This window comes from Canis lupus, chromosome 14 (assembly GCF_003254725.2).
Source record: "Canis lupus dingo isolate Sandy chromosome 14, ASM325472v2, whole genome shotgun sequence".
NCBI lineage: Eukaryota > Metazoa > Chordata > Mammalia > Carnivora > Canidae > Canis > Canis lupus.
Genome location: NC_064256.1, coordinates 60,376,113 through 60,404,036, shown reverse-complemented (window position 1 = coordinate 60,404,036; position 27,924 = coordinate 60,376,113). Strand labels below are relative to the sequence as shown.

At 48.2% G+C, this 27,924-nt stretch overlaps 1 protein-coding gene across 15 annotated transcripts in view; it reads left to right on the top strand.

The window, feature by feature from the left end:
* The window catches only part of CADPS2 (calcium dependent secretion activator 2), a 454,345-nt gene that overhangs the window by 77,129 nt on the left and 349,292 nt on the right, over nt 1-27,924 (top strand). For all 15 annotated transcript variants that reach the window (XR_007402156.1, XM_025477139.3, XM_025477137.3 and 12 more), the window contains exon 2: nt 18,983-19,096. Coding sequence is in view for 12 of the 15 variants with exons in the window: in XM_025477139.3 (XP_025332924.1) it covers nt 18,983-19,096 (114 nt within the window). In the remaining 3 variants the exon portion in view is untranslated. The remainder of the gene's footprint in view (nt 1-18,982; nt 19,097-27,924) is intronic.

Sequence of the window (27,924 nt, the reverse complement as noted above, 5' to 3'; positions counted from 1 at the left end):
AGCTTGGATTTATTTCTGGGTTCTCTGTTCTGTTCCATTAATCTATGTGTCTGGTTTTCTGCCAATACCATACTGTATTGATAACTATAGCTTTGTAATATAGTTTGAAATCAGGGAGTATGATACCTCCAGCTTTAGGATTCCTTTCACTGTTTGCAGTCTTTTGTGGTTCCATACAAAGCTTTGAATTTTTCTAGTTTTGCATAAGATGCCGTTGGTGGTTTTTTTGATGGGGATTATATTGAATTTGTACATTGCTTTCAGGAGGGTGAACATTTTAACAATATTCCATTCTCTTGGCACAGTAATCCTTTCCATTTATGTTATCTTCAGTTTATTTCAACAGTGTCTTAGAGTTTTCAGAATACAAATCTTTTACCTCCTTGGATATATTTCTGGTGTTGTTATCGATGCAATTACAAAAGGGATTTTTAAAAACTTTACTTCAGTTATTAATGTTTAGAAATAGATTCTGCATATAAATTTTGTATCCTGCAACTTTATGAATTCTTTTTGTTGGTGTCTTTAGAGTTTCTGTATGTACTATCGTGTCATCTGCAAATAGCTGACTGTTTACTATCCAATTTGTGTCTTTTTTTTTTCTTGCCTAGTTGCTGTGGCTACGATTTCCAGTCCTGTGTTGATTAAAAATGGTGCGAGTGAGCATCTTGGTTCCTGCTTTTAAGGGGAAAGTTCTCAGTTTCTCACCATTGCGTGTGATAGCTGTGGGCTTGCCAGGTGGCTTTTGTTATGTTGAGGTGTATTGTGTCCACTTTGAGCTTTTACTAAAAATGCATATTATATTGTCAAATGCTTTCTCTGCGTATATTGAGATAATCATGACTTTTGACATTCATTTAGTGAGTGTAGTATATCTTGTTTTGTAGATGTTAAACCATCCTTACATCTTGGAATGAATCCTACTTGGTTATTTTGCATGATCCTTTTAATGTATTGTTGAATTCAGTTCACTGACAGGGTTACTAGCCTGAAATTTTTTTGTAATGTTTTGTATGGTTATCAGCATAATGCTGGACTCATAAAATGAGTTTGGAAATGTTTTTTCCTCTCCTGTTTTTTGGACTACTTTTTGGATAATAGGATTCACTCTTTAAATGTTTGCAATTATTTGCGAAACCATCCAGACCTGGTATTTTGTTGATTGCTGATTCAGTTTTGTTACTGGTAATCTGTCTTCAGATTTCCTATTTTTCATGATTCAGTTTTGGAATATTGTTTCTAGGAATTTATCCATTTCTTCTAGGTTGTCTAATTTGTTGGCAGTTTTCAACCAAAAAAGGAACTCATAATAACAAAAATATAATTTAATCCAAGATCTAAAAACAAAGAAGTTTTTAACAAAGCATAAAGGGAAGCAAGTTTTTCTTTGCTTCTAATAGATTTGATTCCTGTTTTAAGAAAATAATATTAATATTTTAATATTATTAAAATTATGAATGTTACTGTCAAATGATAGTTTTTTTAAACTTTAGCATTTTATGTAGGAAGAATAGAATTATTTTAGGAAATTATAACTCTATTTGCATGGTTATCTTATGCTTCTGATGTTAATTTTTTTTGAACTATGTGGATAGACTCATGAAGACCCCCCAGGGGTTTGATGTAGATAAGCTTTTTATGACTTTAAAATGATCTCAGCATAAGTAGTATCATGTGGGTAATGACCACCTCCTTTTTTTAGGGTCTAAAATGTAACTTCACGTATGTAATTGTTGCTAGTCAGCTTTTTTAGTTCAACTAGAGATTGAATGTCCAAGCAAGAGGTTATGTCAGAGGACCATTCAGTTTTTCAGTTTTCAGCCAATATTCAGGACTTGAATGTTAGGACTGTCTGCATTTGCAACATAAATTACTACAGAGCCATCTTGACCAGGAACCTAGGAGTCTGAGTTGGGCCAAATGAGCCTCAACCAAAGGTATTTCCATCCCCTCAGTTGCTCTGTATTTATAGTAAGAAGCATTTCGAAAAAATGTGCCCAACTTAAGTTAACAAACTGATGAGCAGTATTTCAAAACATTGCCTTTTGGCCATATTTTAGAGATTTCTCACTTATGTGCTGGAACACACTAACATGGTCATTATGCATATGACCAAGGGCTGCCTGTTAGCAGAATCTTAGGAAGTACCATTCGCATTTATTCATCAGAAAAGATAGCCCTGGAGTTCTGCAAGATAGCAGTCCTGTATGCTGCCGCGAGGGCCGCAAGCCGGAGGGTATAGGAACATCTGTAAGGGATTGAAACAGTGCAGGACATTTTTTAAAAAATTTTTTTTTATGATGAATGACTATGACATGGGAAAACATCAAAGTATTTGGAAATTCAGTTGTTAAGGGTATAGATACTCTAAACGTAGCATCTCTTCATGTGGTAGCTGTACTTTTATACTATAAACGAATTTCAAATTGAGCTTTATACAGAGAATTTCAAAATGACTCTTCTTTATGCGTAATTAGATGACATTCCGCAGTGTTAGGATACAAATAACACCAAGTAAACAGTGTGAGTGACTCGTTTTCGCCTTGCTTTTCTGAAGTTGCGTTATTAATCTTTCAGCTTTGTCAGGACATGTTAATATGTGTCCATCCAGTGTGTGTAATTTCCGACAAGTTCATTCTGGTGCTCCAGTGTCAGCCACCCTTTGAAGCCAGTAACTGTCCCAACAACAAATCTGAAAGGTGAGACCAAAGCATTGACCGTTTTCTTTAAAAAAGAAAAAAGAAATCACCATTTAGTTCCCACTGTAGACAAACTTTCCCGTGCCCTTAGTGTGCCGTGGCGGGAAGAACAAGGGATGGTCTGATCCTGTTGCTTCACGTAAAAGCTGGAAACAGATGGAGCGGTAGCCGCGTGGGTCACAGTCACCATTGTGAGCATCATTTAACGTGGGATCCAGGCAAACTTCTATAGGAAGGGTCTTTTGGAAGAAAATGATGTGTTAATCAAATTGCAATGTTTTCAGGATAAGCTCTTGCTGCCGAAGCCTCTGCATATTCCCGTCAGTGCGGAGCATACACACAGGCCTTGTTCGTGTAACGTCTTACTTGTTTCTCGGCTTTCTTCTGCCGTGGAGGGTATGTCATCCTTAGTAGTTTGGGGATTTCTCTGCAGAACGAATCGTATTCTTCGAAGCATGACTGTTCTGGAATTTTAGGTAAAAGAGGAGACGCTGTAAACAGCTGCAGATGCATTAATATGTAATATTCTTTTTGATTTAATAATCTTGGGAATTGTCTGCTCTCTGACATCGTCATTACTAAGAATTTTGACCAATGAATCCCTTTCAGTGTTCTCTGCCTCACTTGTCCCATATGCAATCTAATGTTGATATGTAACTGATAAGTGATTTTGCAATTTATGTGACAGATCTTGGCTTTAGCTTTTACTTGCATGACCTTGAGCTCAGAATGATGCATTTGTCACCTCGCTCATAAAATTTCAAAGATTGTGAAATTTTTCCACTTTCTGATGAAGTATAACATGGATGTGTTATGAGAAGGCTTCAGAGTGGTTTGTGTAATGCCTTTGCTTAACCTGATAATGCACACGATGAAATAAGACCTTTAGAACACAGGAAAGAGTTAGTGGGAGGCACAAATCCGGACATGGTATATTCCTCATACTGCCTGTTAGTGTGCAGCCTTTTTACTTGTCACTATTACCTGAAGGTATTCTAAATTAAAAAGGAGAAAAAAAGTTGCTCCTTTTAGTTGAAAGAGATCTGTAAAAAATTTTATTTCAATCTGCAGGAGAGTGAGCTATTGTGAAGTTAGAGACTTGATCCAAAAAACATCTAAGGTTGCCTTTTGTAAAAATGTTTAATAGACTATATTCAAAAATTTAAAAATATGTTTAGGAACTACTGAGATACAAATGCCATTTAATTGAAATTTAGGGATTTACACAAATGTAGAAATGTAGGGATTTACACAAATGTAGATGTTCATAAAATTAAAAATTAGGAAAAAAGAAACAGTTTGAAGTTATGCATGCCCTTGATCCTTTCAATCAAATTTTGCGAATTGGGGAGCAAACATTTCTTCCTCATCAAATTCCTTCAAGAGCCAGACTTTGGTTAACTAATAACAGCCATATTAGATAAATTTATAGAGAGTTGATCAAGTTCACACACAAAAAATAGTAGTGGCACTAGTAATGGTCACCAGTGCTACACTTCCCACGTTAGTAGGAAAAATCATGAAATACAAAAATAATCTAAATGCAATGAAAACTCAATATTTTACAAGTATGCTAAATAAAACTCTGGCTATCAACGAGGACAGCAGCCCCACTGACAGTGAGTGAGCTGGAGGTCAGGTGGATGCAGCTGGTGAGGGGCCCGCACTGCCTTTTCTTGGGGGGCGTGCTCTGCGCCAAGTCTGGTCCGAGTGACGACGACCTCTCCAAGAGGGTTTACGGAAGGAGCGCGTCGATAATGTTCAAATGTGACTCAGTAGTTTGACGCTTCTACAGAGTAGTTTGAGAAGGTTGATTCTGGCGCCCTGCAGCCCTGGTTGGGAAGCTCGGCAAGCCTGCCAGCCAGCCCCCTGCCGTGGGACGGGGGCGTCCCTTCTGCAAGTGCCCGTGTGCCTCTGCATGTCCCCCCAGTGGGGGCTCTTGAACGCGGCCCGCTGTTGGCAGCCCTGGCTGCGAGCTGTGTCCTGTCGCACAAGCCAACGTCGCGGGGGGACAAAATTCCTTTCTTAAATTGCAACTGTATTTCCAAGTGCCCGTTTATTTTATAAAATATTGGAAAATGAGGCATTTTCCCCAAGGTACCAGTGAACTCTTTGAGGGTAGGCGTATTCCTTTAGTCCCCCTGCTCGTCCCAGGACGTTGGTCTGCGGCAGGTTTACGAATATTTGTGGAATCGCGGTCCTGAGTATTTGAAGAAACCTGAAATGCTAACAGTGTTTGTAAATGAAAGTCGAGGCAGTTACGGCTCTCGTGTCCCGTGTGCGTGCGCTGGAGACCGAGGGCGGCGCAGTGATCGAGAGGCGATGCGACGGCCTTCGCTTCCACGGGGAATGACCTGCGAGTGACTTTTGTGCTTCGTACGGGTGCAGCGTCGCTTTTCCCTAAAAAGTCATGTCTGACTTATCAAACCCTACGAGATCGTACTTCAAAACTGTGCTTTTAAGATGTATATTCAGCGGCTGATTCTCGGGCCCGTTGATCACAGCGACAAGCAGTGTTTTCCCCGAGGGCTGCTGACAGGCTGGGCCCCCGGAACCTCCACGGGGCGCTCCGTGGGGCACACCTCAGTCCTCCCGTGCCTCCCGGCACCCCCTGCCGCGTCCTGCCCACGGCCTCCTGCGGCCTCGCCCTTCTCGCCCCTTCCTCTGCCGGCCCAAGTCCTGCTCGGGCGGGGCGGGAGTGCCCTGGGCCCCGGAGCGGCTGCGGCCCAGGGAGCCGATCGGAAGCTGCCGCCGTCGTAAAGAGCTCGTGGGTTTAAATCCTAACCTACTGCAGGAACTTTTAACAAGGCCGCGGTTCTAGGCAAAGCAACACTCCCCCCAAAGACCTGGTCGTGATAGAGTGCCAGGCATTTTAGTAGGCAACGGTAGGATATTTGAATGATGTTTAGGAAGAGGCGACAAATCACAGAACTGTCAGCTGAAGCCATTTGAATTGTATAAAATCTACCCAGTGTCGTTGGGTTTTGTTTTTTTTTTAGCTACTTTGTGTAATTCCTTGCAATATACTAAATTCTATATTAAATTGTTAATGTATTTTAATTTCCACATTGAAGTCTATAATTCTGTCTTGTAGCCGAATTTCACAGTGATATCCAGGAACATTGCAAGAGTTTAAAATACTCAGGACTGCAGAGAGCTACTTCAGAAAGCATGAGAACGTGCCATTCTTTGCTACGAAGGAAATTGGGTAGTATTGTAATTTAGCAGTGTCAATAGATATTTTATAAGAGAAGTAGGTTTTGTTCATAGAATTTTTTTTTTCTGAGAAACATTAAACAGAAACTAACACCGGAATGTCTTCCAATATGGAGAAAAGAATCAGATGTGCCTTAGCAGAAAATATTTAAGTTTTCTGTTCTATATATTCACATCCTAGATTATCTTTCAGTTTTTAGCATCTTGAATCTCTTTTGAGTTATCTTAAGTTTTCTTGGACATCTGTTTTGTGAATCTAAATTTTCTCCTGTAAAAGGGAACCGATAAAAGTCCTAAACATTAACAAAGAGTAAATAAGGACTCCTTTCGTTGGCTTGGCTCTGGGTCTTTAGGTGGGCAGCAGGTGGAGGAGCGCCAGAGGCAGTCCTTAATAGACAGCGTTGGGGCCAGAATGCTAATGCTGGGGCCTGAGTCACATGGCACTTCACTGTTCACCCTTTGTTTTTATGCGTTCAGTATAGCATAGGTTTTCTCTTGAGACAGACGTATTATGAGACAACATATAGGGCATCTGGTCACCCGCGAATGGTGCTGAGCCCAACCTCTTCTCTGTCCCTGAGGTGTTTGTGGTATTCAGAAGGTTATGTCTGTGTGGCCAAAGTCTTTCCATGTTTATTTGAGCTAATTTCTTTACAATATATCTGGCACTCTGTGTTTTGTTTTTTTGACTTGTGGCTTTGGTATATGGATTCAGCCATGTTAGGGTTCTGTTATGGGAGCACTGACGTTGCTGGGCATGCTTCTGATTTCTACCACGGTATGTGTGCTCAGACTTGTGCCTCAGTGCAATAGGTGGGTGAAGCTCAGGGGTTCTGTGTTTTAATTCCCCATGCCCTGGTCATTATTTCCAATGAGAAATTTCCTTTATGTATATAAGCTTTTTTATATTCTGTGCTTTCCGAGCAGACAAGACTTCAGACTTAAGAAATTCCTATGTCTTAAAACTATGACTCACATGGACCGGAAGACAAATCTTTTTTTTTTTTTTTTTTTTTTTTTTGAGATTTTATTTATTCATGAGAGAACAGCTGAGCCACCCAGGGATCCCCCAGAAGACAAATCTTCTGTTTTTCATGAGTAAATATCTAAAAGCTGATCTTAGTCCTGTTTATCATGCTTCTGTTTCTCCATTTTATGTTGGTCAAAAATACAAATTGTGGAGTTGAGGGATGCCTGGGTGGCTCAGTGTTGGAGCATCTGCCTTCAGCTCAGGGCGTGATCCTGGAGTCCCAGGATCGAGTCCCATGTTGGGCTCCCTGCATGGAGCCTGCTTCTCCCTCTACCTGTGTCTCTGCCTCTCTCTCTCTCTCTCTCTGTCTCTCTCTGTCTCTCATGAATAAATAAATAAAATCTTTTTAAAAAATTATGGAGTTGAAGCTAAGTAGTGGAATGCTGTGTAGATAAACCTAAATTCACTGCTGCCTCTCTGCATTTGGTTTAGTTGGGTAGATGTCATAACTCATGGACACCGATCCTGCAATCCTGTAACCTAGCTGCATACCAAACCCTCCGGAATTTAATTGAATAGCCTTCCAGGTCACTGTATTCAGAACTCTGAAAATGGCAGGTCTTCAGTATCTGCGTTTCTGGAAAAGGTCTCAAAGACCGTCATGAGCCAGGCTTGAGAAACTCACTGGTTTTTCGTTCTTTTGAAAGCGATCACACTTGCCTCTTACTGGTATCTCGTCTATTTGTCCAGTTCTCGTCTTGCACAGCCTACTGAGTTGTGTTGTGAAAATTTCCTCTTGAGCTTCCTTTTCCGAGAACACTAAAAAGATAAAGGAGTTGGAGGTGACTGTCGCTGTGACACATCGTCAGGCCCTAAGAGGTAGAGAATCACAAGGCAACGTGGAGAGCAGAGGGAAGACGTTATCAAAGCCTAAGTGAGTCAGAGGTAGAACAGGAATGCAAAGGGAGGATCCCAGTTACATTGGGGTTTTAGGTAAACACTAGGGAATATTCAGCGTAAGTGTAACCCAAGTATTTCATGGGACGTCCTTGTCCTAAACACTACCCCAGATACGCACTTAGCACACGTACGCATCATTATCCATGGCTTGTCTGAAACCCAGATGCACTGGGGGAAGCCTGCCCTGGAAGCCCCCGGCGGGAAAGGAGGCCGTGGGGTACCGCTTGGACGCAGCCGTGTGGCAAAAAGTGGGCTTCCAGAAGTTGCCTCTAGAAGCAGGCTGTATTTCAAAATACCTTATGTTGTCATTTTCAGTTACTTGAAAGCTAGCCTTGTCGTTGACAGAATAAACTCGTGTTTGCTTTTCCTGAGCAGGGAAATGCGCGTGTAGTCTCTCTTGACCTCCCTTGTGCGCAGCTGTCCCACGCGCTGGCCTTCACGCACCGGCAGCATGCTGTACGCGAACTGAGAGTCGCCGCTCGAATCTAAAAATCTAAAGCAAATACTTACGCCATCCTAGTCTAGGTACTCACTTCTTTTCATGTGAATCTCGAAGGAGGATTTTTATCCATTTAATCTACACAAATCCAGGAATTTGCCGATACAAGTGTTGCGCCATCACGTCGTGGCGTAGCGTTTTTTGCTGGCTAAAAATTTTGTTAGGTTAAAGAAGGAAATAAACAATTCTCTGTAAAGGGGTAAAGTGATCTCTGCAGTAGTCAACCTGAGTCTCCCCGTTTTAGGTGCAGACAAGAATTGTCTTTGTTAGGGAAATACTGTTAGGCCTTAGGAGACGTCAGTCTGTCTTCTTTCTCGATGCCGTTTTCTCGTTCCAGCCTTCTTCCTGGAAATGTCAGGACGGGATGGCCGTGCTGCTCTGCCTACGTGATAGCCCTTCCCTAGTTACAGTCCTTCCTTAACCAGACCTTTGAATTTGTTCAGATATCAGACCACCATCGTGCAGGAGTGGCTGGATTCCTCTTCAATCCCCAGGATGACTTTTTTTTTTTAGATTTTATTAATGTATTTGAGAGAAAGAATATGAGTGGGGAGGGAGACTCCCTGCTGAGCCAGCTGCAGGTGTAGGGCTCAGTCCCAGGATCCAGAGGTCACGACCTGTGCCAAAGGCCCAGGTGCTCTTCCAGGGGGGCTCTTGATTGGTCAGTCAAGACATTCTTTTCTTTATTTTAAGGATTTCTTTAGGAAGGGGCCCAGGAATCCCTTCTGGATGCTAATGTGCAGGGAGAGATCCTACAGGAGGGGTGTGCTGATTCTGGGAACGTTTTCTCACTCTGTGCCCTTCAGAGTAAACCCGCTTTATTCAATCTTCGGTTTTTGTGATGAGAGAACTTCAATAGAGTTAGTATGGATTTCTTTGGAGGCAGGGAAACTGAGGACAGACCAGCACATGGAAGGATATATCTGTATAGTTGGAAAAGGCCTGGATCCTTGAAGACTTCATTGAGCTACTGCATTAACAGATCAGGAGCCCTCTTTTCTTGAGATACGTCCTAATAAACCCCTTTATCGTTTACTAGGCCCTTTTGAGTTGGAGCTTCATAACTTTCAACCCAGTGGACTCTAACCAGATTAAAGGAGTAAGGTAGATGGGCTCTCACTAGAATCTGCCACTCTCTGTGTCACGGGCATAGGTCCACAAAGATGGCAAGCTGAAATTTCCTTTCCTTCCGCCTCGTACACTTCGCTATTTCTCACGCATCCTTAGGAGGAAGCAAGACCTTCAGACATTCCTGGGGAAAGCAGATGCAGATCATAGTTGCTCGCAAAAGCAGCTATCCCAGAGCACCTGGTAGCTACTGGAAAAGGCCACTGTGTGACTTGGAGCTGGTCAGCATGTTTAAGGTTTCAGACAAGTACACAGTTGTCTGCTGCTAAGTCTGTCCAAATTCTTTGTGACGAATATAAAATCACTGTTTCTTCAGCATACGGAACTTTGCCATGAAATACCAGATGGTACCAAGGCACAAAGTTCTTCCTGCCTGAGAACAATATCATCTGCAAAACAGAACTACTCACACTCCGGCTCAGCAAAGAAATCCTTTGCTGGTCCTTAGGCCTCACGGAGGGTGGCCATGAACTTACTCAACAGCACGTGATCTGTGTTGGAATCCTAGGACTGTTCCCGACTCCTCACTCAGGTATGTCACCGCTAGTGTCTTTCGTCAGTGGTTAGGACGGGATGCCCACAAAAAGCGGTCGTGTGCGGTGATAGGCTCTGCCACTCTAGATTCTCTTCTACTGTAGATGAACTCACATCAGCAAATATTCTACTGAGTGGGAGTGCGGATATTTGGATGACTGGCGTTTCTGAGCAAAGAGCATGTGCTTTGCTAAGGAGAAAGTCCTATTTTGCAAATGGTAGGGTACATGGGAGGTGCACGAGTGAGAGAGGACATGATGACCTCATTGGGGGAGGAGGAAGGAGATTTTTGGAGGTTTCATTTGGGTTACTTAGGAAGAAAGGAACTGTAGGCAGAGGGAACTGGCATGTTGAACAAGCACGATGGGGTAATGATCGCAGGGGAAGAGCTTTGACCCAGTAGTCAGGCCAGTCGGATCATGTAACAGCTTTGCTGTGTGCTGAGGGGCCTGTGTCTTGAGCTGGGTCTAGAGCATGACATGCCCAAGAAGAAACCCCGAGGTACCAGTGGTCACGAGCGTGCTAGTCAGATGTACCTGGGTCTGCCTCCGAATGACATGAACTGGACCCCTTTCTTCTCCGGGTCTTAGCTTCGTGTTTCACACAAGGAACCCACCTCATGGGGGCTTCAGAGGATCCTGGTAAAGAGGTTAGAGATGTGCTTACTACGTGGCAAGTGGTCCATTAGTATTAGCTGTCACTGCGTGTGATGTTTATTAAGGGTGGTCAAGGGGAAGCCCTGCTGTCTCAAAAGGGCGATGATCTTACCTCCCTTGACGCGGGCTACCAGATTGTAGGAAGATGGGACTAGAACCTTTGTCTTATGACAGATGCTGCATCTGACTTCGCGAGGTGGCAGGACATGTGCGGACTGCTTCCTGTTGCCTTTTTGACATAGATCATCTCCCATGTGACTTTCTTGGGAAGCCTTACTGATGTTTCTCAGATCTTAATGGAGGAGAGGGTGAATTTTGGTTGCGGTAAAACCATCTCAGAATGTCTCAAGATTTGTACGGCCATGGTCATCTCTGACCTGATTGCTTGCTGCAGACCTCTAAGGTGGTTATTTATGATAATTGTTGTATTTGTCAGGATTCTCTAGAGAAATAGAACCCATAGGATATAGATACAGAGCCGTGATATTTATTCCAATAATTGGCTCACATATTTATAGAAGCTGAGACGTCCCACCATCTTCCCTCTGCAAGTTGGAGAACTGGAAAGCTGGTATAATTCAGTCTGAGTCCAAAGGCCCAAGAACCAGGAGCTCTGATGTCCAAGGGCAAGAAAAGGTGAATGTCATAGCTCAAGAAGAAGGAGAATTAACCTTTTATCAGATTTTTTTCTGTTTGGACTGTCAATGACTTGGATGATGCCTGCCCCTAATGGTGAGGGTGGATCTCTTTATTCAGTCTACTAAATCCAGTGCTAATCTCTTCCAGAAACACTTCCGCGGATTTACTGAGAAACAATGTTTTACCAGCTATCTGGGATTTCTTAGTTCAATCCAGTGGACAGATAAAAAAAAATTATTACAATTGGTTTGCTTTTGATGAGCTTATTATTTGGGACCATTAAAGGCGTTCGTAGGCCCATCCCATCCTGAGTAGTGAGCGAAACCGATGCTGGAATGAATAAGAAGGGCTTAATGCAGATTGTTCGAGGACAATGACAAGATTTGCCAGTTTGCTCTCACCCTGTGTTCATGCTCAGAAACACGAAGCAATCCTATTGATTAGGACTTCCTCCGCCCTTGACTTGCTAGTCTTCATTCAGTTTAATATCGGACAATCAAATAAGAACCTGCAAGTGGGACAAGCAGCATGTAGCGGCAGGGTGGAAACCGTGGCCGTGGATTCAGGATGCCCAAGTTGGGGTCTTGGTCCTGTGACCTAACTGGTTTGGTACCTTGACCTCTAAGCCTGTTTTCTCACCCATCACATGGGACTAATAATAATACCTACTTCATTCTCTGGCAGTGAAAAACAGTAGGCAAAGACTTAAGTATTGCCTTTGGGTTCTGGTTCAGCTTCTCCTCAGTCATTCATACCACAGAACTTTGCTACGAGCTGTAGGCTGGGGTCCTGTTGTGAGTGAAGCCACACGTGTTTGGCGGGACATAGCCTGGCCCTGTCCGTCTGCCTTCAGTGGACATTGGACCATCACATACACATTTCTCAATCCCACTGCTGTCCAACTGAAATAAACTGTGAGTCATGTAAGTAATTGAAAACTTTCTAGTGGCTCTTGAAAAATAGATGAAAGTCATCTTAAACATTTACCCCATAAATGCAAAATGTTTGCAACGTATAACCAGCATCTAAGTATTACACACTGTCAGTATGTGAGTATGCTTTTTTTTTTTTTAAATTTATTGTGCTGCGTATCTGAAATCTGGCGTGTTAGACTTGGAGCATGTGTCAACTTGGACGAGCCACATTTCTAGTGCTTGGTGGCCGGGCATGGTCACGTACGAGACAGCATACGAGTCTATTGTTAATTATCCATCTGCATCCTTCTTCAGATTGGTTTTTGTCTCTGGCTTCTACAATTGCAGAAATAGAGCCAACACGTATATCTTTTGTTTCATCGTGTATTTCTAAAACAATAGCAGTCATAACGCATTTACTGTGTGTTAAGCAGCTTTCTTCCTGTTTTACTGACAACAGCCTTATTATGTATTACTACTGTCCTTATTGTTCAGATAAGGAATAGAGATCACAAGGTTATGTTGACCGGAAGACCCTATAAATTGTGGGGGATCCTGGAAAGTGACAACGGTGGTCTGACCCCGGAGCCTGTGCTCCTCATCACTGCTCCATTCGTTACCTATAACCTTCTCCGGGAAACAGGTGAACCTATTTTCGGATCCGTTGTGGTCGATTGAGGTCATCTTGAGGTCTTATAATCGCATGCTAGACCAGCTTTTTTGCATAGGGGCAGGTGATCATGAGAGTGGAAGATGTGGCTACACTCGTAAGGAATAGTTTCATAGCAACTGGTGTTCGTTTTTTCCTTCACTTAAAAAAAAATCGAGCCCTTTCTATGAGCTAAAAATCATGTTCTTATCCAGGTACAGATTTTATTCTAGTGGGGGGACTTAAGTAAAACACACACACCATGTGTGACATGTCAGATGGTGATAAACACCTGTTACTGAGGTGGGGCGGGGGGAGGAGTGACATGGGGAAACAGTGGTGTGGTGATTAGAAAGAGCATAGGCTTCAGATCCGGATACTGGTTTAGATGGGTCACCTGACGCCCAGCAGGTGGGAGGTCGGGCAAGGTGCTTAACTTCTTTGAGCTTCATTTCGTCAATTATAAAGTGGGGGTCACACTGATCTCTAGCAGACTAAGGAAAGAGTCGGCGGACGTGTATGGAAGGTGCTAAGGATGGGGCCGCGAGGAAATGGCTAGAATGGGAGGACTGAGCATTCCTGGTTCGGGGGTTCCGCAGCAGGTGCGCCCCCGCCCCTCCCATAAGGCAGGTCATTCTGCTGCGGCCGGAACGTGAGTGGGAGGCCGTGGGGCGGACACGAGTGGTGGCTCGGTGGCCCAGGGGGCCTCGCCTGGCGCCCCATGTGGGGCGGGACCGTGCCCCCCGGGCCTCAGCGGCACGCGTGGACTGCAGAAGGGCCTCGTCGTAGGAGTCACGTCCGAGCGTTGGCCTTCAGCCGCAGGGTGACCTGGCAGGGGGTGGGCGTAGCGCGGGTGCCGAGTCTCGGGGATTTGGATCTGATAGGATGTGGTTTGGTCCCAGACACTAACGAGCTCCCTTACGATGATCTCTCCACACAGGCTTATTTCTGTTTTCAGGTGAAGGAAGTTGAGGGGTGGGCGCTCCAGGGTTGGAGGGGCTGCTCCGCCTTGAAAAGCGCATCAGGCTCCGTCTTCACCCGTCGTCGCGGGCCCACCTGCCAGGTGCGGCCAACCCTCAAATTCCAGCTGCTAGAAGAGGGAGGAGGTCAGTCGGGGCAGGCAGCTGCCTTGCAGGGTCTCCCGCCAGTCACGGACCCTGTTGCTCACAAGCCCTAGGCCTTCCCTTGGAAGTGCCACGTCGCTGTCGCCCGTGGTCGTACACATTCATGCGTGGGTGGCAGCTGCCGATGGCAGCGCTCGGGGGGTTCCCGCGAGTGCGACCTGGTCACGGCCCCGTTGTTAGGCCCTGGTGGGCAACCCGGAGGGTCTGTTCGCACAGAGACCTGGAAGGCGCCGGGTAATCTGCTCCGGTGGTTGCGGGGGGACCTTTCCAGTGGCGCCCAGGAGGGAACATGGAAGGAGCACCTGTCCTTCGCCTTTCCTTAGGAGTGTCTTCTCCCTGCGCGTCGTTAACACGCACAAGAGCCGTGCCTGTGCACGTCGGAGGCCACCTGTGCCTTCTGCTCCCTGGAAAGACGTTTGTGAGAATCGCTTTGAGGTCCAGGCCGTCCTCCACCCCGTCCTGGGGGGCCTGAACCTGCCGGCCCCTCTGCGTAGGGCACGTCACGCAGCGCCTGCCCGAGGGCTGGGACTCTGGATGCAGGGCACAGCCGTGCTGGCCGGCTCCCGGGCTCCCGACTGTCCTCGGGCTGGTCTCCTGCTGTAGTCGAGGTACGGCTGGGAGTCTTCAGTTGGTCATGGCTTAGAAGAAAAAGGCTAGACTCTAATTTGAACATGGGAGAAAAAAAAAAACACCTAAGAAACATAAAACATCCCTGGACTTGGGGAATTGTCTTTCCTGCGGCAGTTATCACGGATAAATCACCGCTGGCAGCCAGGATTCATAGGCCCGAGCTTTCACTGTCGGTGTTGGAGCTGTGGTGTTTATGAGGCTCATCACTTGGCTGTATTTAGATATTTGCAAAGATATTTATGTTCTAGTTTCTGCAATTTAGTTTCATATAAAAAGCTCTCTAAAAATTCCCATTGGATAATTTTCGCATTAGAATTTTCTCTGTATTAGAGAAATGGTGTGCATTCACCCATAAACACGCTAGCGCAGAGGCGATGTGTGGGCAAAGCTGGGACAGGGGATGAATCTTAACAAAGCTGCCCCAGAGAGCGTTGAGTGGTAAACCGTGTCACACTGGACGTGCCCACGTCTAGAGTTGCCACAGCTCCTGTTTCTCTCCTTCATCCTGAACTGAGGGCTTCCTGTAATGGCCCAGGTGAAGACCGCGGGCACCACGTGATGGCAGCGCATGAAGCTAGGAGAGTTCCTTGGCCGTTGGGTGAAGGGACCAGTGTCCTAAAACATACTGAGCAACTGGAACAGTCGGCCAAGTGTAGCAGGATGGAATGTGGCTTCATGGGACACGTGCGGGGGTATTTTGGAAATTTCTGTTGAGCACGATGGGAGTCCATTGACGCGACTGCCAAGAAGAGTCGATTTGTCTCTGGTTGGGGTCAGTAGTGCCTGGGACGTGGGACGTGGCCCACCGTTGGGAGAATCGGGACCCGTCCACACAGCACACTTGCCGGAGGGACGCCACTGTCAGGCCATCGTGACCTACGACGTCCACACGGTGTGAGCTCAGCTGTCAGCGCGCGTCTGTGTACTTACGCGGAGCTGAGTCTTACCAACGGTGGAGTGTTTGGTCCACGAACATGGGAGTGTGTGCCCCTGGGGTTGTCGGGGGACTGCGGCTCGCGGTGGGAGGGAGACGGCTCGCGGCCAGGCCTGCGCCTGCCCTCCGGCTCCTGGAAGTAAGCGTCCGTGTGTTCTGTCTTAGCGGTAGGACCAGGACGGTGCGAAAGTCGCAGGGGAGACGCGTTTCCATTCTGGACGATGAGGACAGGCTTCGCGGCGAGGTGATGGAGGCGTGTGCGGGCCTGAGAGATGCCCTCCCTGGGATTTCGTGAAGATTTTTATTTTTTTTAAAGATTTTATTTATTTATTCATGAGAGACACAGAGAGAGAGAGGCAGAGGGAGAAACAGGCTCCACGCAGGGAGCCCGATGTGGGACTCGATCCGGGGTCTCCAGGATGACGCCCCGGGCTGCAGGCGGCGCTAAACCACTGAGCCACCCGGGCTGCCCGGGATTTCGTGAAGATTAATGCCTTGATCAGAAAATCGAACGCGATCACTACTCTGGTTCTGTTCTGTTGTCGAAGTTTTTCTGAATCTCTCAACAATGAAATGTCAGAAAACAAAACAAAACCAAAAAAAACAAACACAGTGGAGGACGGTCACGATCAGATCCTCCACATGGAAGAGGGATGGAAAGGCCCGTTGGTCTGTTCGGTCTCCCGGCAGGATGATCGGATCTGAGGTCTGTGCAACGGATCATGACCGTTCCGAGTCAAACACGTGCAACGTCGCCACCATGACTTAGATCTAAATTAGAATTTTGGTGAAGAGTCCTGGGATTTGAGATCTCAGATGAATATAGCAGGATACGGTGAAAAATCTCTTCCACTTATTTTCCATCTGCCCATTGCCCGCAGCCATCCTCCCCCCAGTCTCCATCTGCGTAGGGAAGCAGATTCACATCCATGTTCTAATTTTGCCCTTTTTCAACGGGAGTGGTGGCTTATTTTTACATACTGTTCTACAACTAGCTTCCTTCCCCCCAGAGATCTTAAAGATCTTTTCACATCGTACCTAAGAGAATGTCTCCGTTCTCTTTATGGAGCTAATAGTGCTGCCGCTGTGTGGGCGTGGTCCTCGTTGGCCCCTATTTATGGAAACTGAGGCTGTTGGCTTCTCTTTTTCCTCTTTGCCCCCTGCCCTCGGCCGAGGCGTGGGGGACGACTAGCTGCCCCTGGAGCGGCGCCGAGATCGGCCAGGATGGACTGCGGTGTAGACTCCAGCCTTGCCCTGTGACTTGCAAGCCGTCCGGAGACTCCAGAATTCCCCGGCTGCCGGTGCGGGCGTCGGGGCGGGACGGGACCCCTGGTGCCTCCTGCTGCACCGTCCTCCCGGCACCCTTGCTCCGTCACGTGGCCTCGGTCTGCATTTTGCTTATTATGAACGAAGTCAGGCTGCTCGCCCCGCGGAAGGCTCCTTCTCTGCGTCTGAGCTGTGCCTTCGCCCACAGACTTCCTCTCTGGTTCTTACCCGCGTCTGGGGGCCGTGTGCGCGCCCGGGCTCTTTCCCGCGGGAGTCACGCGCGTGCTTCTTCCTCGCTAGTCTTTGTCTGATGGTCTTGCATGTGCAGTTTCTGCTGCGCAGAATTTAATGTTTGAATTTATGAGCTGAGGCTTGGGGTTCATGGTTCCAAGGGTCTCTGACGTGCCCACGTCTAGAGGAATTGAGGCTTCGTGCACCTGGACGGCTTCATCGTCTTACAGTCGACGTGACTTAGACCCTCTCCTATGACAGCCTATGTGATGCTGCAGGTTGTTTTCCGCTTGGCGACCCGGTGGCTTCAGCACCATTGACGAGACCTCCTTTCCCAGCGGCGTGAGGTGCTGTGAAGGTCTTTCCTGGTGCGTCTCTGAGCACATCTGGATCTGGTTCTAGCCTCTCTGCCGGTGGACGATGTGGTTTATTTTGATGATGCAAATAGACTCTAGGGAGCTCTGGGTTCTAACAGCTCTCCCCACTGCTGGGTGTTAGATCTAGTTTTTTCTCTCTCTGTTTTGTGGACACGTGACCTCTCTGTACTTATAAAACAAAGTTGACTTTGACGTATCACTGTGGTGTTGGCCGTCGTTTTAGATCGCGGAGGTAACCACCGTCACCGTCGCTCACAGGAGCGTTGAAGCCTGGTACTCAGCCGGGCGCCTCTGGCACCGTCGTGAACTGTTCTGACGTTGTTGGGGCTTCCGAGAAAACCGCTCAGCTCTCCTTTCCTGGGTTTGGTATCCGTGAAATTTCCAGGCCAGAACCCCCAGAAAGTCACTCCTTGGCACACTGTAAAGGATAAGATGCATCTGGTAAGGGAAGATGGAAGTTTCTAGTTTTTGAGGCTTATTTCCTCTTTCTTAAATCCAAAGAGGGAGCTGGGGCCAAAGCTCGTGAGGGCCTGGGCAGTCGGGCGAGGCCTTGCTGCAGCCCCTGCAGCTCGGGGCCCGGCGGCCGGCGTGTCCCCCGCGAGGGCTGCCCGGTGCCAGCTGGGCCTGGAGCCGTGCGGCCCGAGGTCGCCCTCCAAGGCGGGGGAAGGAGCCGGCTGGTGCTCGGGCAGGGGCCCCGTGTCCCGGGTGGGCCTGCCCCCGCGGACGGCCTGCCGCTGCGCCCTGCACCAGCTACCCCTCCTCTGTTGGACGCGCTGGTCTCTCCTGCTGGAGGGACGCTGCGACAAGCCTGTCCCACCGACAAACCCGGGGGCCCGAGCTGGCCGCGGCCCACCTGCCAGCACGGAAAGCACGCCTGGGCCGCGTTGTCCCCTGGCCGGGGAGGTCCCGGCTGCTGTGCCCGCCGCGGTGGGCCCGGGCCCGCGCTGGCCTCCGCCTCCACCGTCCTGAGCTCCCCGATCTCCCTCAGGGCTCTCGTGGCCCCGGCCCGAGGCGGCCGCCAGCGAGCGGGTGGTTCTGGGTGGCCGGCGCCCCAGGAGTCGGGGGTGGTGGCCCGGCCGCTGCCTTGGCTCTGGGCTCCCCGACCGTCGTCCCCCGCAAGCACGGAGGAGGGTGCCGGGGAGCAGGACGCCCGTGTCTCCCGGCTGCTCCGTCCTGGCGCCCTGCCTCCTGCGCCCCCTCGGCTGCGGCAGCCGTGGATCACCCACCAGCACACCCGCCCCTGCTCTCTCGGGGACGGCGGGCCGTGTCCACAACAGTCCGCTTCTCACCGCAGTTCTGGGCTTGACCCGTTTCTGCGGAGACCAGGCCGTGAAGTGTGTGTTGGGTCGCGACATCGGGATCCCAGAGTGTCAGGAAGAGCCGGAGACACTTGGGCGTTGAGCCGCAGCATGAGTAGTGGGGCTTTCAGCTCTTTTTTTTTCTCTACCATAAAGCTAACTGTAGGCGTGAAATGGACTTGGGGCCATCAGGATGCTTTAGAACCGATGCTTTTCTCCGCGCGCAGTGTTGCAGCTCACGCCCTCTCTGTCTTACAGCTCAACAAGCAACAGCTGCAGCTGCTGAAAGACCGCTTCCAGGCCTTCCTCCACGGAGAGACCCAGATTGTGGCCGACGAGGCATTCTGCAACGCCGTGCGCAGTTACTACGAGGTAGGGCCGAGGAGCTCCGGTGCCCAGGGCTCCATCCTCCCCTAACAAGTCCCTGACCCTTCCTGTCCCTGGGAACTCCCCGGGAAGGCCGCGCGTTCTCAGCCTTTGCAGTTTGAAACTCTAATTCCACAGCCCGGTTTCCAGAGATAAACAGAACTGGAGATCAGTCACTTTTGAGGAGAAGCAAAATGTCGGGGAGACTCTCCTGGGGATGGCTGGTTGAGCTGAGAGGCGCCGGCTTTGGGTCCGCGCGTCTACATGACCGTTTTTAACCAGGATGTCAGCAGTTGTGCCCTCGGGTTCCCCACGCTCTGTCCCGAGGGCTGGTCCCGGCTCCTCGCGGGATGAGTTGAATTCTGTTTCCGTCCTGGAGGAAGCATCCTGCCAGCTCCTTGCTGTGTTCTGGGTTTCCTGGTGGTTCGTCAGGAGTTCGGATCACCCCCGAGCCCCGCGTCTCACACTTGGTCGTTCACGGCCTCGGCGAGTTGCCCAGACTTCCCTTTTCATTCTGGGCGTTTCAGAGGCGCTGGGGCAACGCATTCCTTTGTGTCGGGCCGATGGTCGAGGTCTTTACCCGCAGGAGCGGGACGTGCCAACTCGTTAGACACGTAGAAGGGCGATGTGGATGCAGAAGGTCAGAACCTGCCGACACGGGGGATCTCTTTGCGTGAATTACCAATTGCGTGATTGACGTGAGTCTCATGACAACAGGGACCTTGTCGGCCTGGATCTTGACTCAAAGTACCTTCGGCAGGAGACCTCACCAGGCTTGAGGATAGTATTTTTAGTATTTTATTGCCCCTAAAGTCAGTCTTGCAAGGTGAATTCTTGCCCCGGATCTTACCAGATGAAATACAAGGGCCTGTGCTAGTGTCAGATAATGTAAGAGGGGCCAGAAACCTGTGTTCAGGGTGAAGGAAATGTGGTTCAGGAAAGTAATTTGTGTAAAAAGATGTCATTTTATTTATTTTATTTTTTTAAATATTTTATTTATTTATTCATAGAAAGAGAGAGAGAGAGAGAGAGAGAGAGAGGCAGAGGGAGAAGCAGGCTCCATGCAGGGAGCCCGAAGCGGGACTCGATCTCAGGTCTCCAAGATCACACCCCAGGCTGCAGGTGGTGCCAAACCGCTGTGCCACCAGGGCTGCCCGAAAGATGTCATTTTAAAAATAGCCCATTTTTGGTTCGGGTGGACGTACCACGGCCCCTGGGCACGCTCACATTAGGGAATTGAAACCGCGTAAGGGGAATGTGTGGGGGCAGTACTCTGTCTTCCATTTGTGTGTGAGCCTAAAATTATCCAAAATAAGTATATTCTAAAATAATAAGCATATTAAAACCCACAACGTGGGGCGACTCAGTCCGTTAAACGTTGGACTCTGGATGTTTGGCTCAGCTCGTGATCTCCAGGTCCTGAGATCAAGCTCCGCGCTGGGCATGGAGCCTGCTTTAAGACTCTCTCCCTCTCCCCATCCTCCTCGTCCGCGTGTGCTCGTGCTTCCTCTAAAACCACACGTAAAACATAAAACCCAACGTGACACGGCCACGCTTTCACAGAAGGCACACGTAAGCCGTGCCGGGGTGAAAACGCTGTGACCGTAACGAGCGTCCCCTTGGCATCGCACGTGGGGATCGCGTCCTCCTCTGCGTGCCGGACGGGGAAAGGTGGATAAACTGAGGCTCTCTGGTCTGGAACATAACGCGTGTAGGTCATTAGAAGGAGCAGGGGAGGCCGAACCTGGAGACGGGTTGGGTGGTGTTGCGTCTGGGAGGTGATCCCGGTGCAGCGGCAGGGCAGGGCGGGCTGGCGAGGACAGGTCCTGGAGCTCTGCCCTGGACGGTGACTGAGCATTTCAGGATCTGCGTCACCAGGACTCAGACTGTGTCCGCCCCGTAGGTGGCCAAGCGATGAGATGATGGTTTGCTGGGAGGACTAGGGAGAGTGGTGAGAAGCGGAGCGGCGGGCGGGCTGCCGGCCGAGGGTTTTCCAGTCTTCCCAGCGACTGTGCCCACCCTGTCGCTGCGCAGCCCCCGGCGCCGTGTTACGGTCGGTGACCATTAGTAACGTGTTCGTGGAGACCACGCTCCTGATTTACATTTGGGAGTCACTGCCCTCGGTTGGTGCTTGAGCTCTTGAATAAGGACATTTTGTGGATGGATGTGGGGGGAAACATTTGCTTCTCCATTTTTTTTTCCTCCCGAGTCTTTTCCATTTATGGATCATAGTTTTCTATGCTTTGCGATGACCGTGCAGCGCAGGTGGTCCGTCTTGACTTTACGTGGTGTGTTTTATGGCTTAGTAATACCTGAGTTTTTTCTTCCAGCGTCTCTGGTAGAGAGTTCAGATTTTACCCCCAACTTGCAGAGGCAGGAACTAATGCTCACAGGTGTGGAATGACTCGCCTGGTACTATGTATTTGGTAAGCGTCTGAATGAAATTTGAATCTAGATTTTTTCAGACTCATCCTGATAAAGTGGTTTCATGGCTGCCTTCTTGAACGCACCAGTGTCAGGTGGTGTGCCCGGAGCACGCCGAAAAATATTTTCATTCCGTAGAATCAGCCTTTTAAACAGACTCCTCAATTTCATTCCTAAAATAAGAATTAGAATCTACACGGCTGATTAATAGCAGAGCTGAAAAAAATCTCTTTCCGCTAAAGCTTTTTGAAAAGTAGATTCTTGGGTTCCACTCAAGCCTGAGTCAGAATTCCTGAGGATGGAGCATCCGAATTTTGAACTTTTAGTCTCGGTGACTTCAAATCACCCTGTTTTGCAAAACATGTGGAACTAGATGTTATAATTACTGGAAAAGGTTTCCCCGAAGGAGCCACTGCGTGCCCCACCGCGTAGCAAAACATGCGTTCAGCAAATACTGGCTAAGTGAATGAGGATCGAAGCGCTCGTTTCTCTATGTAGAAATGGTGTATTTTGTTCATTCCTCTCCCCCCCACACACATCTTTTTTCTAAAAGTATTTTTCTGAAAGTATGGGATCTGTTTTGCTGTAACTGTTCTCATTCATGGTTTGCTTCTTCAGGGATTCCCAGCACGGTTGAGCTTCTGTGTTCTTGCTGGTTTAGAATCTGTGGTCCTGTGGTCTATCTTCTTACGTCCTTTGTTGGATATTTTGCTGGTAGCTAAATACGACTGTTTTCAACTGTTAATCATCTTATCAGTGGCAGCATTCTCATGCATTAAGTTTTGTAGCTTTTAGCTGTGGTGTCTGTCATTACCGTTAGAAATGGCCACAAAGAAACCTAGTAAGTGTGTATTACCAATAAAACAGTGTATCTTCGTGCTCTAGGAACACAAGTTCTCCCAAAGTCTGTAGGCTACTGATTTTTTTTAGCTTTTTAAGATTTTTTTTAGCTTTTTTAGCATTTAGCTAATATCATAAATGCTATTTTAATGATTTTATGACGTCTTTTCCAGCTCGATTGTATGTCTATTTTCTAAAGACAATTAAGAGTTACCTGGGTGTTCTTAATGGGTTTAACTTCAGATATTTGTTTTATGTCACTTTATCACTTGGGATCTCCATTATAGGACTTTAAAAATTTTTTTTTATTTATTCATTCATGAGAAACACAGAGAGAGGCAGAGACACAGGCAGAGGGAGAAGCAGGCTCCATGCCACGAGCCTGATGTGGGACTCGATCCCAGGACCCCAAGGTCACAGCCTGGGCCAAAGGCAAGCACCCAACCGCTGAGCCACCTGGGGATCCCCCTCCATTATAGGACTTAAAATACACTTTTCCTCTACGTTATTTGACTTAAAACATCTCTTCAAGGTACATTCGCTACCCTAAAAGGTAATTTCTTTCAACCAGATCAGGACAGGATTGGATTCTGGTAGTATGTGATGCCCTGTCCGGGGTGCGTTCACGTGCCTTTGTTTTAATAAGTACTTAGTGAGCACTATTCAGTATGATGTGTGTATCGTGACGGTAACAGTTTTTATTTGACAACGTAATCTTTATCGCATGCATTTTTTTAAGATATCATAAATTTGGCTTTAATGTCGGCCTGTAACGTACTAAGAATAAGAAGTCTGTTTTTGGTGAAATTTTACCAATCTTCGTCCCCATAAAGTCCAGCATAATCAGAAAAAAGGTGGACCCGAAGTCTAAACCGCCTAAGAAGGCAGCCACCATGGTACAGAGGGACCCGAATAGGGAAGGAAGTGGTAGGTAACATAGGTAGCTACCCAGTAAAAGTCAGCACCTGGAACCCTGACGGTGTTACGGCTGCTAAGTGGTTGTTAGATTCTGCTGTACTTTATTTGTATTGAAAATTTTTTCCTCCAGGAAAAAAATGTGTGTGTGTGTGTGTGTGTGTGTTAACAACCCCATAAGTAACTTCCTATCTGGAGGAAGACATGAAGTGGGCATGAATTCTACAAGTATTTGGCTTTTTCCTGGCTCTCTAGATGCATCACACACACGTTTTAGTTGAGGCAACTTCAGCTGATTCTGGGAATGGGGGAAACATCGGTCTTATTGCAACGTGATACTTTCCAACGTGTTCTTCCCCTCGGGTATCTGCTTGTTTCACAGAAATGAAGTGGACTTTTAAAAATGTAAACAAAGACAGTGTGATTCATAACAGATACCTGGGAAAGTAAATGTCCTTTCTCAGATTTCCAAAAGAATATGCAGATGTTTACTAGTTGCTTTTCAGCATAACAAACATTCAAGTTCTGTTAGCATGCAAAAAAAAAGTTGGAGTTTTTTCTTTTTTCTGGCTTTTGTTTTGTTTTGGTGGGTTGGCTTTGTTCACAGCTTTTCAGAGAAGGTGTGATTTTCTTATTTCAATTGTTTATGTTCTCTTCTGGTTTTGACAGATGGATGAGGGCTGCAGGGGTGTTTGGTGTTTAAGAAATTGCCAAAAATGTATTGACATTAGTCTCTCTCCACCATCACCACCACCATTTGCTTTTCAGATTTTCTACTTGTTAATAAGACAGAATGAGGGACGCCTGGGTGGCTCAGCGATTGAGCCTCTGCCTTCGGCCCAGGGCGTGACCCCGGGGTCCTGGGATCGAGTCCCGCATCGGGGTCCCCGCAGGGAGCCTCCTCTTCCCTCTGCCTGTGTCTCTGCCTCTCTCTCTCTGTGTCTCATGGATAAATAAATAAAGTTCTTTTTTTTAAAAGGCATAATAAGAATTATTTCACTAAACTGAGCTTTTTTCAGTGTTTCTCAAATTTCATATAAATTGAAAAATTTCATCTCAAAATACATTGAACTCTAATTTTGACCCTTTCATTGCATACTGTAATTTAAAAAAAACATTTTTGAATTCTGGGACTCAGGAAATTTCTACTTTATTAAAGAACACTTTTAAGTAGAATATTGTTAGGGAATTAAATAACGAAGGAAATTTGCTATCCTAAAACTGTTAGAGAAAATACAATATTTTAAAAAGAGGAAAACAAATATCACCTTTGATTCCACAACCTGTAACTCCTTTTAACAGTTTAGTATTGCTCTTTAGCACATGTGAAATTGAAATTATTTGAATTTTTAAAAATACTGTGTCATGAACATTCTGTAACAGCAAATGTCCTCCATAATCATGGCTTTGAATAGCTGCACGATAGACTATTAATTTAAAAAAAAAAAAACCGACTCTAATTCTGTTTAATTTCCTTCTTGTTAGACATTTAAACTTTTCCATTTTTAGCTACAAAAATGCTGACATGGTCATTCATGCTCCTTTACTTCTGCATGTGCATTACCAGCTGACCTGAAATGAGCACTATTTACTTTTTTTTTTTTTCTTTTTTTCTTTTTCTTTTTTTTTTTACTGTTTACTCTTTATACGGGTCACTAAACCGCCCTCAGCAAAGGCACTAATGTTTATGGTACTAAAACTCGGAGAGTGCCATTTTTTCCCTCCACACTGGTGTTAATGTAAAATAAATGCCAACTCTTAGGGTCACTGGCTTCTAGTTGTAGGGAAGCTTAACACTCCGTACTGGTCATTCCTGGTTCTTTGTGAGTTACCTGTTCATATGCTTTGCCCATGTCTCCATCTGAAAGTTCCTTGAAACTATGGTTTATAGGCCTACCTGGGTGGCTCAGGTGGTTAAGCATCAGGTCACGGGTTCCTCCTCTGCACGCGGCCTCTTGCTCAGCAAGGAGTCTACTTGGGATTCCTTCCCTCCCCGGCTCCATCTCATGCACGCTCACGTGCGCACGCTCTCAAAGATCCTAAAAAATATATATATACTGATTTATACGTGTTCTTTATACACCAAGACGACTACTAACCCTTTTCTGTGCGGTGGTTCCTCCACTTCCTGGTCTGGTGGATTGAAAGACATGTTCACACCCCAGATAGGGGCTGCACCCCGTTCTGTGTGCTTTGAATTCTCTGGTTCAGAAACCATGGGTGGCGGCGCTTCCCCCTGGCGCTTCCACTCGCCTCCACCTTCCAGCGCCCACCCGTCTTGCGTTGGTGGCCCTGTGAGTAGAGAGCCGATGGTTGGTGCAAGTCCTGTCCTAGCTGTGGACCTGCTGCTTCATCCGCTGGAGGCGGGAGAGAATCTCAGACTCCTTGTAATTGCACGAGTCTCTGAACGGTAGTTCGTGTCTTGCGACTCCTCCTTCCTTTGTCCTGTATGGTCTCGCGTCTCACCCAAGATGGAAGGAACAAAGGAGCATGGCTTGATGCTGTAGTAATAGGAGGAATTTCTGGGCTGCGGTTTTGGATGTTTATACACACCTATTTTTTTTTTTTTAAATTTTTATTTATTTATGATAGTCACAGAGAGAGAGAGAGAGAGAGAGAGGCAGAGGGAGAAGCAGGCTCCATGCACCGGGAGCCCGACGTGGGACTCGATCCCGGGTCTCCAGGATCACGCCCTGGGCCAAAGGCAGGCGCCAAACCGCTGCACCACCCAGGGATCCCTATACACACCTATTAAAACTGTGTCGGACCCCAGGGAGCTTCATTCAGCCTCTTCTCCCACGGGAATTAGGGAGGGATCTGTTCCAGCTTCCTGGGACCGGCAGTCAGTGCTGCATCCTTCCTTTTACCTTTTGCTTTCCTGGATATTTTACCCCAAATCAAAGTATGTGCTTAAAAATTAAGTGCAGGGGCGTCCGGCCGGCTCAGTCAGCAGCAGAGCACGTGACCCGTAATCTCGGGGTTGTGAGTTCAAGCCCCACGCTGGGTGCAGAGCTTCCTTCTAGAGGGTTCACCTCAAGGGTCGACCTACTGTGATGGTCCAGGCAGGGGTGACAGTGACATCAGGCCTGGAACGAGAGCCCTGGAGATAAAGACCCGCGGAACGATGGGGATATATTTAGTGGTTAGAGATGAGCCTCTGGCCTTGATCGTTATCCCCCTCGACCTTGTGTTGACCTCAGTGATAAAATTCAGTTACTCATAATCAAAGAAAAGCAGTCGCTTAATATTTGATTTTTCAAATCTGAGAACCTTTTAATGGACTTTTAATTACTCTTTTTTAGAATTGACATGCACAACCCGAGTGTTACTTTCTCTTGCGTGTGCCAACTCCACGGAGAGAGGCTGAGAGGTCCACATTCACATATTTTGATGAAAATTTCTTTATCCTTTTACTTTGGGCTAGAAAGATTTACTTGTCCTATTCCGAGGGACGTTTGACCCGTCAAAATTTTTCAAGGTTTGAAATACCGCCCTGGAAAGGGCCTAGTTTTTCACAGTGCATTGGTGATTGCTGAGTAAGCCAAGACCGGCAGCCTGGGGCGGGAGGGTCTGAAACGAGGTCAGCACGCCCGGAGATGAAATCGTAGCCGGGAATGCGGGCCGAGGTTTTGAATTTGCATCGAGCTCTGCAGATCACATCGGGTCTGTCATTTTCGGTGTCTGTGGTCTCATTTCACATCACGTTTTCTTGGGTCGGAAGGCTGGCACTTGCAGGTGGGCGTCTGCAGGAGCGTAGCAGACGTGTGGTCGCGGCCCGGGCTCCCGTTGCTGTTTGGGGCAGAGGCGGCGCTGCCCGTCGCTGTGTTTGTGGGGTTGGCCTCCTGCCTGACGGCGTCCCTTTGGGGTGAGGGAGGCTCCGGACTTTCTTGCTGGCCGGCAGCTGAGGGAGTCACCTGGAGCGTTTTCCTCCTCTTCACCTGATCTGGGAAGGACCTGGTGGGTTTTCCGGACCCCCACGCGGCGGCCGAGGCGGGGGTGCGCCCTGCGTCTGCGCTCTCCTCTCCTCCTGCCCCCGACGGCCTTGGGCGGGGCGGGCTGGGCCTGTCCCGCGGCCGCGGCCTCCCTCGGGGCTCCCGGGGCCGGGTCAGCGCCGCCTCAGCACCTCGGCCCGGGCGCCCGGGCTCCCCTGCCAGCGGCACCGGTGGGCCTGTCCCGGGCTCGGGCTCCCGCGTGGCAGGGTTGTCTCCGGGGTGACGGGCCCGCGAGCCCGAGTCCTTGGCTCCTCAGGGCCGTGCTGGCGGCTGGGTGTTGGGCGGCAGCCCCGCGGTACGGGTCCGTGGCCCTCCCGGGCGTGGGTGACCCCTGGACGTGCTTGGGTGACCGGTTCCCCGAGGCCGGTGGTGCACGGGCCACGTGAGGGTGCCCCGAGGTCGGCGCGCTCCCCACTGCCAGGCCGGCCTTGCGCCATCGGGCTGCTGGTGGGAGGCGGCCGTCCCGTCGCCGGTGCCCCGGGGCTCAGGCATCCCCCGTCCCGGGGCCACGCCCGTCCTCGCCGGTGTCCCGAGAAGCGGATGGCGGAGCCCTTGCCCCGCACAGGGCGTGACACCGGGGAGCGCCGGCCGCAGCCCTCCCCCGCCTTCCTGTGCCACCTCGGCCCGCCCGGCCCGTCGCCTGCAGAGCACGCGGCGCCACGG